General features: G+C 56.5%; 1 protein-coding gene across 6 annotated transcripts in view; it reads right to left on the bottom strand.

Annotated features, from left to right (window-relative positions):
* Positions 1 to 1,840: 1,840 nt before the first annotated feature.
* SNAP47 (synaptosome associated protein 47) overlaps positions 1,841 to 12,268 on the bottom strand; it is a 65,543-nt gene continuing 55,115 nt past the window's right edge. For 2 of the 6 annotated variants that reach the window (XM_064595659.1, XM_064595656.1), the window contains 2 exons: positions 10,696 to 10,859; positions 9,862 to 10,203 (listed from right to left, as the gene is read on the bottom strand). In XM_064595659.1, the coding sequence (XP_064451729.1) occupies positions 10,738 to 10,859 (122 nt within the window). In that variant the 3' untranslated portion in view covers positions 9,862 to 10,203; positions 10,696 to 10,737. Of the gene's footprint in view, positions 4,503 to 9,861; positions 10,860 to 12,268 lie in introns of those variants that run through there. The other 4 variants (XM_064595658.1, XM_064595655.1, XM_064595661.1 and 1 more) reach the window with 3 other exon arrangements.

Raw genomic sequence — 12,268 nt, 5'->3', positions numbered from 1 at the left:
TGTTCCTATGCTGGGCAGTGTAACAAGGGAGGACCGAGCATTTTCATGGCAGCAGATCTTGGACTGTAGGCATCCTAGGGTCAGGGTGTGAATACAGAAGGGTGGAGCACTTACTTTGCCAAACCCAAAGGTCAGAGTGAGCTTGGACAAGATGCCATGATCTCTTTTCTCATGACCTGAACACTCCTGCAAGCACATGAAGCAAGTAGGCTGCAAGTCGGGCACCTCTGGATTTGGATTGGTCTGGAGGGATCAGGACACTTGCTACCAGGGCGTCTTGTTCTGCTCCCCCAGTAATTTCTCCAACCCCCTCAGTGGCACCCTTTGTCAGGGTCATGTCCTGCATGGATAAGCCAGTCAGGAAGAAAGCTGGTCTGTGGGTTTAGCAGGCAGCCACTGACTCCAGAAGGAAACCAATTTCTTATGGGATGAGGCATACAAGGGTGGGTTTGGCTCTGCACCCTGAGCAGCCCTGGTGCCTCTGGGCCCCACCCTGCGATCTGAGCCACCTTCCCTTCCCTTCCCTACACACTGTCCTCCCTGCAGCCTCGCTCCTATTGGCCAGTTGTCACTGAGGGGGTTGGAGAAATTGCTGGGGGAGCAGAACAAGACGCCCTGGTAGCAAGTGTCCTGATCCCTAGAGACCAACCCTAACCCTAACACTAAAGTGCAGAGTGGACAGTATCTGCCAGAGGTGTCAGAGCAAGACCACACACGGTGGCAGACGTGAGTGTCTGATTCGTGGATGAAGCACTCACTCAGCACTTGGGGATGGTGCCGGGGCCTGACCTCCTGCCTGACCCCAGTATCTCATTCCCTGGCAATGACTCTCAGAGCTATTGCCACATTTGGAACCAGAGTGTCATGTCCACTGGAAAACGCAGCCTGAGGTCCCAATGGCGATATCCGAGGGATGTCATGAGGCTATACGTTCCCTGCTTTTCCTTGTTAACCTTAAAAATAAAAGTTATTTTTTTATTATGTTATGTTAGTCACCATACTGTACTTCATCAGTTTTTGATGTAGTGATCCACGATTCATTGTTTTCGTATAACACCCAGTGCTCCATGCAGTACATGCCCTCCTTAATACCCATCACCGGGCTACCCTACCCCTCCACCACCCTCCCTTCTGTAGCCCTCAGTTTGTTTCTCAGGGTCCAGATTCTCTCATGGTTTGTCTCCCTCTCTGATTCCCCCTTCATTTTTCCCTCCCTTCCCCTAATGTCCTCCATGCTGTTTCTTATGTCCCACAAATAAGTGAAACCACATGATAATTGACTTTCTCTGCTTGACTTATTTCACTTAGCATAATCTCCTCCAGTCCCATCCATGTTGATGTAAAAGTTGGGTATTCATCCTTTCTGATGGCTGAGTCATATTCCACTGTATATATGGACCACATCTTCTTTATCCATTCATTTGTTGAAGGGCATCTCGGCTCTTTCCACAGTTTGGCTATTGCGGACATTGCTGCTATGAACATTGGGGTGCATATGGACCTTCTTTTCACTATACCTGTATCTTTGGGGTAAATACCCAGTACTGCAATTGCTGGGTGGTAGGGTAGTTCTATTTGTAACGTCTTGAGGAACCTCCATACTGTTTTCCAAAGTGGCTGTACCAGTCTGCATTCCCACCAAAATTGTAAGAGGGTTCCCCTTTCCCCGTATCCTCGCCGACACTTGTTGTTTCTTGCCTTGTCAATTTTTGCCATTCTAACTGGTGTAAGGTGGTATCCCAATGTGGTTTTGATTTGATCTATAAAGAACTTCTCAAACTCAACATCCAAAAATCAAATAATCCAGTCAAAAAATGGGCAGAAGACATGAACAGACACTTCTCCAAAGAAGACATACAAATGGCCACCAGACACAGGAAAAAATGTTCAACATCACTAGCCATCAGGGAAATTCAAATAAAATAGTTATTTTATCAGCAAGAATTGGTTTATTCCGGGATAACAGAGAATTGCAATTCTGGACACTCTAACGGTTTCTCATCAGCTGGACTGAAGGGGTAGTCAATTTCTGATAGAACATGTAATGCACACCGTTTCCTTCTGGGGCCTGTAACTGATGACTCTTTCTGGTTGGGCATGCTTCCCTTGGGGTCTGTAATGACAGCTCTTCATGCTCCCCCTTCTGGCCTCCCTGGCTAGCATTGGAGTCCACTTTAGGGAGGCTCCCCTTAATTTTCACCTCCTTGCCTTAAAGTGTGGGACCAGCGCCTGTGGCTGTCCCCCCACCCAGGCCATCTGCCCCAGTGTCTCAGAACAAGGGTTCTGAGCCTCACCAACCTCCTGAGCCAGCTGCATGGCCAGGCCACTGTGGGTGGGTGGGGCGGCCCCAAGGGCAGTGGTGGTGGGCTGTTTGAGCACTTTTGGGGAAGCCTGTGAGGCCCTGACCCTCCTCCGCATCCAGCTGGGTTTCTGCACCCTGCAACCAGACGGACACGAGCCCTTTGCTCCTTCTAGGAAAGATGCCCTTTTCCTAACCTTCCCGCCTGCTCCAAGCAGAATCTGAAGGACCCTGGGGAAGCTGGTGGGGGAGGATGCCAGAGGGTCAGTGTGGAGCCACTGCCCAGGACAGCAGTTGTGCATGACGGGGCACCAACCATGCTTTGAGGACATGCTCATCCACACCTGCTGGAGCCCTGGACGTGCAGGCCAGGCCAACAGGGCACAGTCTCCACTCTGGTCCTGCAGCCCGGGGCTCCTCACCTAGCACCAGGGCCCTCCACCCCGGATACCGAGTGTGACCCCTGTGTGGCTCTCCCGGGCTGGGAGGAGCTCCTGGGATCTGCAAATCGATATCTTCGCTCTGCTCCTGTCTGCCTACGTGTGCTGAGGAAACCAAGGGACGAGACTGAGCAGCCCTTCTGGGAAGCAGGACCACCCCTGCCTCCAGCCCTGTGGCTTTTCACTTTCAAAATGAATCAGGGAAAATTACCTCCTCGACAGGCTCGCTGCTGTCCCAAGTTTCCAGATGGGTGCCAAAAGTCTGAAATATTATGTGGATGTGGAAATCAGTTGCAAATGTGAAAACTGACTACAATTTGCGTGTCTTTCAAGTTTTACTCAAGCCTATAGCTAATAATTAAACTGGCAGCAGGTGAGGATGGAGGGGGCTCCTCGCAGGTGAGGCTGATGGTCTTGTGCCAGGGTTGACGTCCCCACCAACAGAACTGCCTCCGAGAGGGCATTTTATCAAACTCCAAACCCAACCAAGAGCCCCCACCCTGACTGCATATAGTCGAGGCTTTTTGTGTGTGTGGTGTTTGCAAATGTCTCAAGGATGTTTGTTTTTTCCTCTCCTAAAATTCCTGCGTGTGCGGATTTGGGGCCTGTAGGGAAAGTCACTTGTGGAAACCAGCACCAGTCATTCCTCCCCTCTCTCCACCCCCTCCTAGGTCTGCCTTTTAAAGGGACAGGACTGACTATGTGACATCACTGCAACCTCTGAAGCTCGGGGCAGCCGAGCACAGCCCGGGAACGGGGTGGGGATCTCCCAGCTGCGACCCTGGACTCAGCTTTGCAGTTGGCTCAGGCCACACTCAAGTTTGGGGCTGAAGAGGGCAGTGTGTCGCCCTCCAGGACAGAAGGCCAAGTGCAGCCTCCTAAGGAACGCACATCCCTGGGTGGGTGGTGGGCCTGCCGCCTGTCCTACAGCTTGCCTGCTAGGACGTGTTTAAACTTCAGTTAGTTCAAAGAACAGCATCAGAACAAGAATAACATTTCATGACACACTTGAAGGTCGCAGGCGGCTTTATCCGAACACTTCAAGCCCCTTTGCTCACAAGTCCAGGCTGCTGTCTTGGAAACAGCATACCCCAGATGCTGCAACGGACATCCTACGGCTCAAAAGATGAGGTAGTTGCTTCTGGGCCTTTTATAGAAGAAGTGCGCCCACCCCTGCCCCGAACAAACTGATTAGCTCAGGACTGTTAGGTCCTGACTGAGAATCAGCAGTTTCACGTCAGCACAATGCCTGTTCCACAGCTGCAAGAGTCTTGCTTTTGGCCCACAGGTATGTCGAGTAAAAAAGAGCTCAAATCACCTTGTGTTTTAGCGAGTGCAAACACCTCGCAGGGTGACAACAGACCAACATAACCCAACCCCATCAGTTCAAGGGCAAACAGATTTTGGTGCAGGAATAAAGCACATGGGTGACCTCAGCCCCATATACAGAGTTCCAGGTCCACATTAGGAAAGTAAAACAGGAAGGAGATGCCATAGGCCCCATTCCAAACAGCGAGCTACTGCTGACCATAGTCCCAGTGTGGTCCTCCTCACACTCTCCAGAGAATCTACTCACCTGATGCAGAGAACTTAGCTCCAGCCATCACACCAATGCCTGGGCTACCGGAGGATCACAGGAGAGATCACGAGCCTGACTGCTCACCCGCTTCCCCTTGTCCAGCTTCCAGGAGCAACTCAGTGTCCACTCTCAGTTATGTTCTCTGTAGAGTCCAAAATGTGGAGGCAGAGCCAGTCCACCCAAACTAGGGAATAGTAGGAGGTGGAGTGAGCCCACATAAAGGGAAGAGTAGTAGGGATAAAGTTAGAGCACCTGGAAGGGGAGCAGTGAGGGGTGCAGTTAGAGCACTTGGGGTGCAGAGCAGAGGGGATGGAATTAGAACACCTGAGATGGGAAACAGTGGGAGGTGTGTGCAGTTAGAGCACCTGGGGTAGAGAGCAGTGGGGGCTGGAGTTAGAGTACCTGGGGTAGGGAGCAGTGGGGGGTGGAGTTAGAGCACCTGGGGTAGAGAGCAGTGGGGGCTGGAGTTAGAGCACTTGGGGTGGGAAACAGTGGGGGGTGGAGTGAGAGAACCTGGGGTGGGACAGTGAGGGGTGCCATTAGAGCACCTGGGGTGGGAGCAGTGGGGGGTGGAGTTAAGAGCATCAGGGGGGAAGCAGGGAGGGGTGGAGTAGGAGCACCTGGGTGGGACAGTGAGGAGTACAGTTAGAGCACCTGGGGTGCAGAGCAGTGGGGATGGAATTAGAGCACCTGAGATGGGAAACAGTGGGAGGTGGAGTTAGAGGACTTGGGGTGGGAGCAGTGGGGGGTGGTGTTAGAGCACCTGGGATGGGAAGCAGTGGGGGGTGGAGTTAAAGCACTTGGGTGAGGAGCAGTGGGGGGTGGAGTTAGAGCACTTGGGTGAGGAGCAGTGGGGGGTGGAGTTAGAGCACTTGGGTGAGGAGCAGTGGGGGTGGAGTTAGAGCACTTGGGGTGGGAGCAGTGGGGGATGCAGTTAGAGCATCTGGGGTCAGAAGCAGTGTGGGGTGGAGTTAGATCACTTGGAGTAGGACGGTGAGTGGTGTAGTTAGAGCACCTAGGGTAGAGAGCAATGGGGGCTGGAGTTAGAGTACCTGGGACGGGAAGCAGTGGGGGGTAGAGTTAGAGCACTTGGGGTGGGACATTGAGGGGTGTAGTTAGAGAACCTGGGATGGGAAGCAGTGGGGGGTGGAGTTAGAGCACCTGGGATCGGAAGCGGTGGGGAGTGGAGTTAGAGCACCTGGGGTGGGGAGCAGTGGGGGGTAGAGTTAGAGCACCTGGGGTGGGACATTGAGGGGTGTAGTTAGAGAACCTGGGATGGGAAGCAGTGGGGGGTGGAGTTAGAGCACCTGGGATGGGAAGCGGTGGGGAGTGGAGTTAGAGCACCTGGGGGTAGAATTAGAGCACTTGGGTGAGGAGCAGTGGGGGGTGGAGTTAGAGCACCTGGATGGGAAGCAGTGGGGAGTGGAGTTAGAGCACCTGGGGTGGGGAGCAGTGGGGGGTAGAGTTAGAGCACTTTGGTGAGGAGCAGTGGGGGGTGGAGTTAGAGCACTTGGGGTGGGAGTAGTGGGGGGTGGAGTTAGAGCACCTGGGATGGGAAGCAGTGGGGGGTGGAGGTAGAGCACTTGGGGTGGGACAGTGAGGGGTGTAGTAGAGCACCTAGGGTAGAGAGAAATTGGGGCTGGAGTTAGAGTACCTGGGGTGGGAAGCAGTAGGGAAGTGGAGTTAGAGCACTTGGGTGAGGAGCAATGCAGGGTGGAGTTAGAGCACTTGGGGTGGGAGCAGTGGGGGGGTGGAGTCAGAGCACCTGGGGTGGGAGCAGTGAGGGGTGCAGTTAGAGCACCTGGGGTGGGAAGCAGTGGGGGGTGGAGTTAGAGCACCTGGCGTGGGAGCAATGGGGGGTAGAGTTTGAGAACCTGGAGTGGTCAGCAGTGGGGGGTGCAGTGAGAGCACCTGAGGTGGGAAGGAGTGGGGGGTGGAGTTAGAGCACTTGGGGTGGGACAGTGAGGGGGTGCAGTTAGAGCACTTGGGTGGGACAGTGAGGGGTGCAGTTAGAGCACTTGGGGTGGGACAATGAGGGGTGGTGTTAGAGCACTTGAGGTGGGACAGTGAGGGGTGTAGTTAGAGCACCTAGGGTAGAGAGCAGTGGGGGCTGGAGTTAGAGTAGTTGGGGTGGGACAATGAGGGGTGCAGTTAGAGCACCTGGGGTGGGACAGTGAGGGGTGTAGTGAAAGCACCTGGGATGGGAAGCAGTGGGGGGTGGAGTTAGAGCACTTGGGATGGGAAGCAGTGGGGGGTGGAGTTAAAGCACTTGGGGTGGGAGCAGTGGGGGGTGGTGTTAGAGCACCTGGGGTGGGAGCAGTGGGGGGTGGTGTTAGAGCACCTGGGATGTGAAGCCTTGGGGGGTGGAGTTAGAGCACCTGGGATGGGAAGGAGTGGGGGGTGGAGTTGAGTACTTGGGGTGGGACAGTGAGGGGTGTAGTTAGAGCACCTAGGGTAGAGAGCAGTGGGGGCTGGGGTTAGAGCACCTGGGGTGGGGAGCAGTGGGGGGGTGGAGTCAGAGCACTTGGGATGGGAGCAGTGGGGGGTGGAGTTAGAGCACCTGGGATGGGAAGCAGTGGGGATGGAGTTAAAGCACTTGGGTGAGGAACAGTGGGCGGTGGAGTTAGAGCACTTGGGTGAGAAGCAGTGGGGGGGTGGTGTTAGAGCACCTGGGGTGGAAACAGTGGGGGGTGTAGTTAGAGCACCTGGGGTAGAAGCAGTGGGGGCTGGAGTTAGAGTACCTGGGGTGAGAAGCAGTGAGGGGTGGAGTTTGAGCACTTGGGGTGGGAGCAGTGGGGGGGTGGAGTTAGAGCACCTGGGATGGGAAGTAGTGGGGGGTGGAGTTAGAGCACCTGGGGTGGGACATTGAGGGGTGTAGTTAGAGAACCTGGGATGGGAAGCAGTGGGGGGTGGAGTTAGAGCACCTGGGGATCGGAAGCGGTGGGGAGTGGAGTTAGAGCACCTGGGGTGGGGAGCAGTGGGGGGTAGAGTTAGAGCACTTGGGTGAGGAGCAGTGGGGGGTGGAGTTAAAGCACTTGGGGTGGGAGCAGTGGGGGGTGGTGTTAGAGCACCTGGGGTGGGAGCAGTGGGGGGTGGTGTTAGAGCATCTGGGATGTGAAGCCTTGGGGGGTGGAGTTAGAGCACCTGGGATGGGAAGGAGTGGGAGGTGGAGTTAAGAGTACTTGGGGTGGGACAGTGAGGGGTGTAGTTAGAGCACCTAGGGTAGAGAGCAGTGGGGGCTGGAGTTAGAGTAGCTGGGGTGGGACAATGAGGGGTGCAGTTAGAGCACCTGGGGTGGGACAGTGAGGGGTGTAGCTACAGCACCTGGGATGGGAAGCAGTGGGGGTGGAGTTAGAGCACCTGGGGTAGAAGCAGTGGGGGCTGGAGTTAGAGTACCTGGGGTGAGAAGCAGTGGGGGGTGGAGTTTGAGCACCTGGTATGGGGAGCAATGGGTGCGGAGTTAGTGCAGCTGTGGTGTGGGAACAGTCGGGAGGTGGTGGTGTACAGCTGAGATTGGGAGTAGTGGGTTTTGGAGTTATTGCCTGGTTTCATAGGGTTTTTGCACTTTTGCCTCTGCCTTGGAGACTAGCAGTCAGTTCAACAGGTAGGTTTCTGCGCTTAGGCTCCAGGCAAATCAGTTTGGCAATGGATTTTTTGCTACTGGAAGGGTCTAAGGTGAACAAGCTAAGTCTGGGGTCAAGGTTAGTAGGTACCATGAAAAGATCCTGATGGACCTTTCTTTCTAACACTCTAATTCTGCAGAGAAAGACCGTAGTCTCTATCATTTAAGTATTTGTGGGAGAGAATGGCCTAGAGACTAGTCCTCTAAAAATGCTACAATGCCTTTGGTCCCACATACCTTCATGCCCAGTGCCGGGGGTTTTAAGCATCCCCAGGTGCTGGAAAAGGAGGCTTGTTCCGGGCAGAGTCCTGTCACTGGCCCAAGTGTGTGCAGCCCCATGCCATGCAGGTGCTGGGCAGTGCGTGTCCTCAGGACAAGTGGACGCTGGCGGGACTTCCCTAGCAGCGCCCTCCTGGGATTCAGAACAGCAGCAGGGTGGGGCAGGTCTGCTTTCCCTTTGGCTGCTCAGGGCCCTCCACAGACAGATATGGAGAGAGAGCAGGCCTGCTGGCAGTAAGTCACCTGGCCTGCTCCTTAGAAACACTCGAGAAGCATGCATACCCATAGAGATTCTGACTGAGGAACCTGGGGTCGGTGGGCGTGTGTGCGTTTTCTGAGTCCCTGGTGCAAGCCCAGAATGCGGCTGTGGCTCAGAACCGTATGTTCCACCTCTGGGAACGTCGCCATTCCTCGAGGGCTATTGGGACAAGCTGCAGCTTCTGGGCACACGGCTTGCCCCCTGCACTCGCCCTGGGCCCGGGGCCCGGGCTGCCTCTCCTCCGGCATCATCCCCCGCGCCAGGGGGTACGGTCCAGCCACCGCCTCTGGGCCCTGTGTGAGCTCTCAGTGACTGTCCTTGCTGCCGCATCCGCACACAGCGGTGCTCTCCCTGCCCTCCCCAGCGCTGGGCCTGAGCGGAAGCAGCTGCCAGGGGCTGCGACCTCTGCGATGGCTGTGCTGGACCCTCACTGTGCCAGGGAAGGCCAGGAGCAGCCACTCACACACCAGCACTGGAGTCGGAAACCCTGAAAGGACAGGCGCACTTCTCATTTGGAAGGCTGGCAAGTACAGAGCAAAGAAGGCAGCTGGAGACTAGGACCAGAATTCAGCACATTCAAAGAGTGAAGAATTAGAAGGCCCCTGGGAAGGTTCTTCTCTGGAACTGCTCCTTCCTGTGTCTTCTTGAACAGGTCAGCCTCCAGAAAGCTGAGCACTCCTAGGGGACCCCACCAAACCTCGGAATGCGACCTAGCGGAAACTGTCGCACAATGCAAAGGCTGACCTGACGAGAGAAGGGAGAGGGGGATTTGAGACGGCCACGCAGTGGCAGAGGCAGAGACTGGGGAGACGCGGCCACGAGCCCAGAACGCCTGGGTCCCCCCCTCCAGCTGGGAGAGGCAGGAGGGAGCCTCCTGGAGCCTTCAGAGGGAGCACGGCCCTGTGACACCTTGACCACAGACTCCTGGCCTCCAGACCCGGAGAGGACAATGCCTGTTGTCCTAAGACGCCCATTTGTGGTCATTCATTAGCAGCCCCAGAAAACTAGCACTGCGCCTGTGCATTTACTCTTCAAACCACCCGGGACTCAGAATGCCAATATAGGGCCTGCCAGAGGAGATCCAGAGGAAAGGCGCCTCAAAGGGACACTTCGACAAGGCCCAACGGCACCTCTCTGCGCACTGCCCTCTGGGCCGCTATTCCAAAGCAGTCTGGAGGTGGCCTGTTCTGCTATGACAAGGGAAGGGGTCATCCACTTCTCCACTCTGCCCCCATCCGTCCTTCCCTGAGGGGCCCTCCCACTAACGCACCCAAAACCAAGCAAAAGGCAGCATGAATGCCTATCTTCAAAATATATTCTAAAACTATGACTTCTCTCTTGTTTCTGGATAGAAATGGGGCAGTTAAAGAAAAAAATCAACACTTTTTAAATAGGTGCTGTGTGTATTATTTTTACACTTGGCTACAAACTGGGCAGTGAAAAGAATATTCCCAGTGTTCACAGGATGACCTCGAGATGTACTGGACTTCAGGTAAAAAGTCACAGTACAACCAAAAAGAAACCGGCCTATCAGAGAACAAAACAAGTCACAGAACAAAGTGACTATGGAGGGGCCCATGCAGAGCAGCCCCCAGAGGGGAACAGGCTCGGGCCTGTCTGTGGTCCCGGAGAAGGGGTTCTGCTGACACAGGATGCAGGGTTCAGGAGCGCAGACTCAGAAATCAGCACATTTCTGTCATAGGGATTTAAATGGCCCCTTTACACCTAGCAAGAACAGAGAGAATAAAAATTCCGCTAGTGGCCATGCTAAGCATGCAAAGCAGCCACCGAGCACTGGGGACAGCCAGCCTTGCAGGGAAGAGCCTTCCTGCTGCTGGGGACGCTCTGAAGGGCTCAAGTATGTGTGGGGAGCCGGGGACTGAGGGGAGGGAGGGGAAGAAGGGAGCCAGGGGAGAAGGCAGCGGGGCCTGTGGGGAGTGGGGAGCGGGAGGGAGGGGAGCTGGGGCCACCACGGCAGGGGCGGTGCTGGGGGTGCTCGCCGGGTCTGCAGGCAGAACTCCCCTCTCCTGGAGCTCCTTCTTCCTGCATGTGCAGTGGTCGGGATCCTCCACCCTGAGGCAAGCCTGCACCTCCTGGCCCAGGGCCTCCAACTACTAACCCGCCCTTGGAATGACTTTCCAGGTTTTTATGTGAAGGACATGTGCAGGTGTTGAGAACAAAGTACTCAGGGGAGTGACTGTCATCAAAACCAGGCACCTCTCTGCTCTTCTGTCCTAGGTCAGTTTTTTGGCACGTCGGTTATGCTTGTCGATGGTTAAGGTGGTCCGGTCGACAGCTGCAGTGATGCCGTCCAGGGCCTCGTCCTGCCTCTCCAGCTCCATCTCGGTGTCCAGGGCGAGACTCTTCAGCTTCCTCAGGATCTGCAAGAGTGGCACACAGAGCGGGAGAGGTTGCCCTTTCTTAAACTCTCAAAAACAGATGCTATTTCTTTCCATCACTTTTACAGTACTTAGGAAATTCTGTGAGTCAGTGGGGATGACAAACACTCTGTCCTCCCATCCTGGGTTTGGGTCTCAGCTCTGCGGCTAACCAGCACTGATCGCCAGGGAGCTCTGATCCCCAGGAGCATTGACCCCCCAGGGAGCACTGACCACCCCCAGGGAGCACTGACCCCCCCCAAGGGAGCACTGACCCCCAGGGAGCTCTGACCCCCCCCAGGAAGCACTGACCCCCCAGGGAGCACTGACCCCCAGGGAGCACTGACCCCCCCCAGAGAGCACTGACCCCCCCCAGAGAGCACTGACCCCCAGGGAGCTCTGAACCCCAGGGAGCACTGAACCCCAGGGAGCTCTGACCACCCCCAGGGAGCTCTGACCCCCCTCAGGGAGCTCTGACCCCCCCCAGGGAGCACTGAGCCCCCCCAGGGAGCACTAACCCCCAGGGAGCACCGAACCCCAGGGAGCTCTGAACCCCAGGGAGCACTGACCCCCCCCCAGGGAGCACTGAACCCCAGGGAGCTCTGACCCCCCCCAGGAAGCACTGACCCCCCAGGGAGCACTGACCCCCAGGGAGCACTGACCCCCCCAGAGAGCACTGACCCCTAGGGAGCTCTGAACCCCAGGGAGCTCTGAACCCCAGGGAGCACTGACCCCCCCAGAGAGCACTGACCCCCAGGGAGCACCGAACCCCAGGGAGCTCTGAACCCCAGGGAGCACTGACCCCCCCCAGGGAGCACTGAACCCCAGGGAGCTCTGACCCCCCCCAGGAAGCACTGAGCCCCCAGGGAGCATTGACCCCCAGGGAGCACTGACCCCCCCCCCCAGAGAGCACTGACCCCTAGGGAGCTCTGAACCCCAGGGAGCTCTGAACCCCAGGGAGCACTGACCCCCCCAGAGAGCACTGACCCCCAGGGAGCACTAAACCCCAGGGAGCTCTGAACCCCAGGGAGCACTGACCCCCCCCAGGGAGCACTGACCCCCCCCAGGGAGCTCTGAACCCCAGGGAGCACTGAACCCCACCCAGGGAGCAGTGACCGCCCCAGGGAGCACTGACCCCCCCAGAGAGCACTGACCCCTAGGGAGCTCTGACCCCAAGGGAGCACTGACCGCCCCCAGGGAACTCTGAACCCCAGGGAGCACTGAACCCCAGGGAGCACTGACCCCCAGGGAGCTCTGACCCCCCCCAGGGAGCACTGACCCCCCCAGGGAGCTCTGACCCCCCCAGGGAGCACTGACCCCCCATCAGGGAGCTCTGACCCCCAGGGAGCACTGACCCTCCACCAGGGAGCTCTGACCCCCAGGGAGCACTGACCCTCCACCAGGGAGCACTG

Source organism: Mirounga angustirostris, unplaced genomic scaffold (assembly GCF_029215605.1).
Source record: "Mirounga angustirostris isolate CCGP_5_RB_7025 unplaced genomic scaffold, mMirAng1.0.hap1 SCAF_7, whole genome shotgun sequence".
Lineage (NCBI taxonomy): Eukaryota > Metazoa > Chordata > Mammalia > Carnivora > Phocidae > Mirounga > Mirounga angustirostris.
The sequence above is the reverse complement of the archived record's forward strand: the minus strand, read 5'-3'. Positions and strand labels throughout refer to the sequence as shown.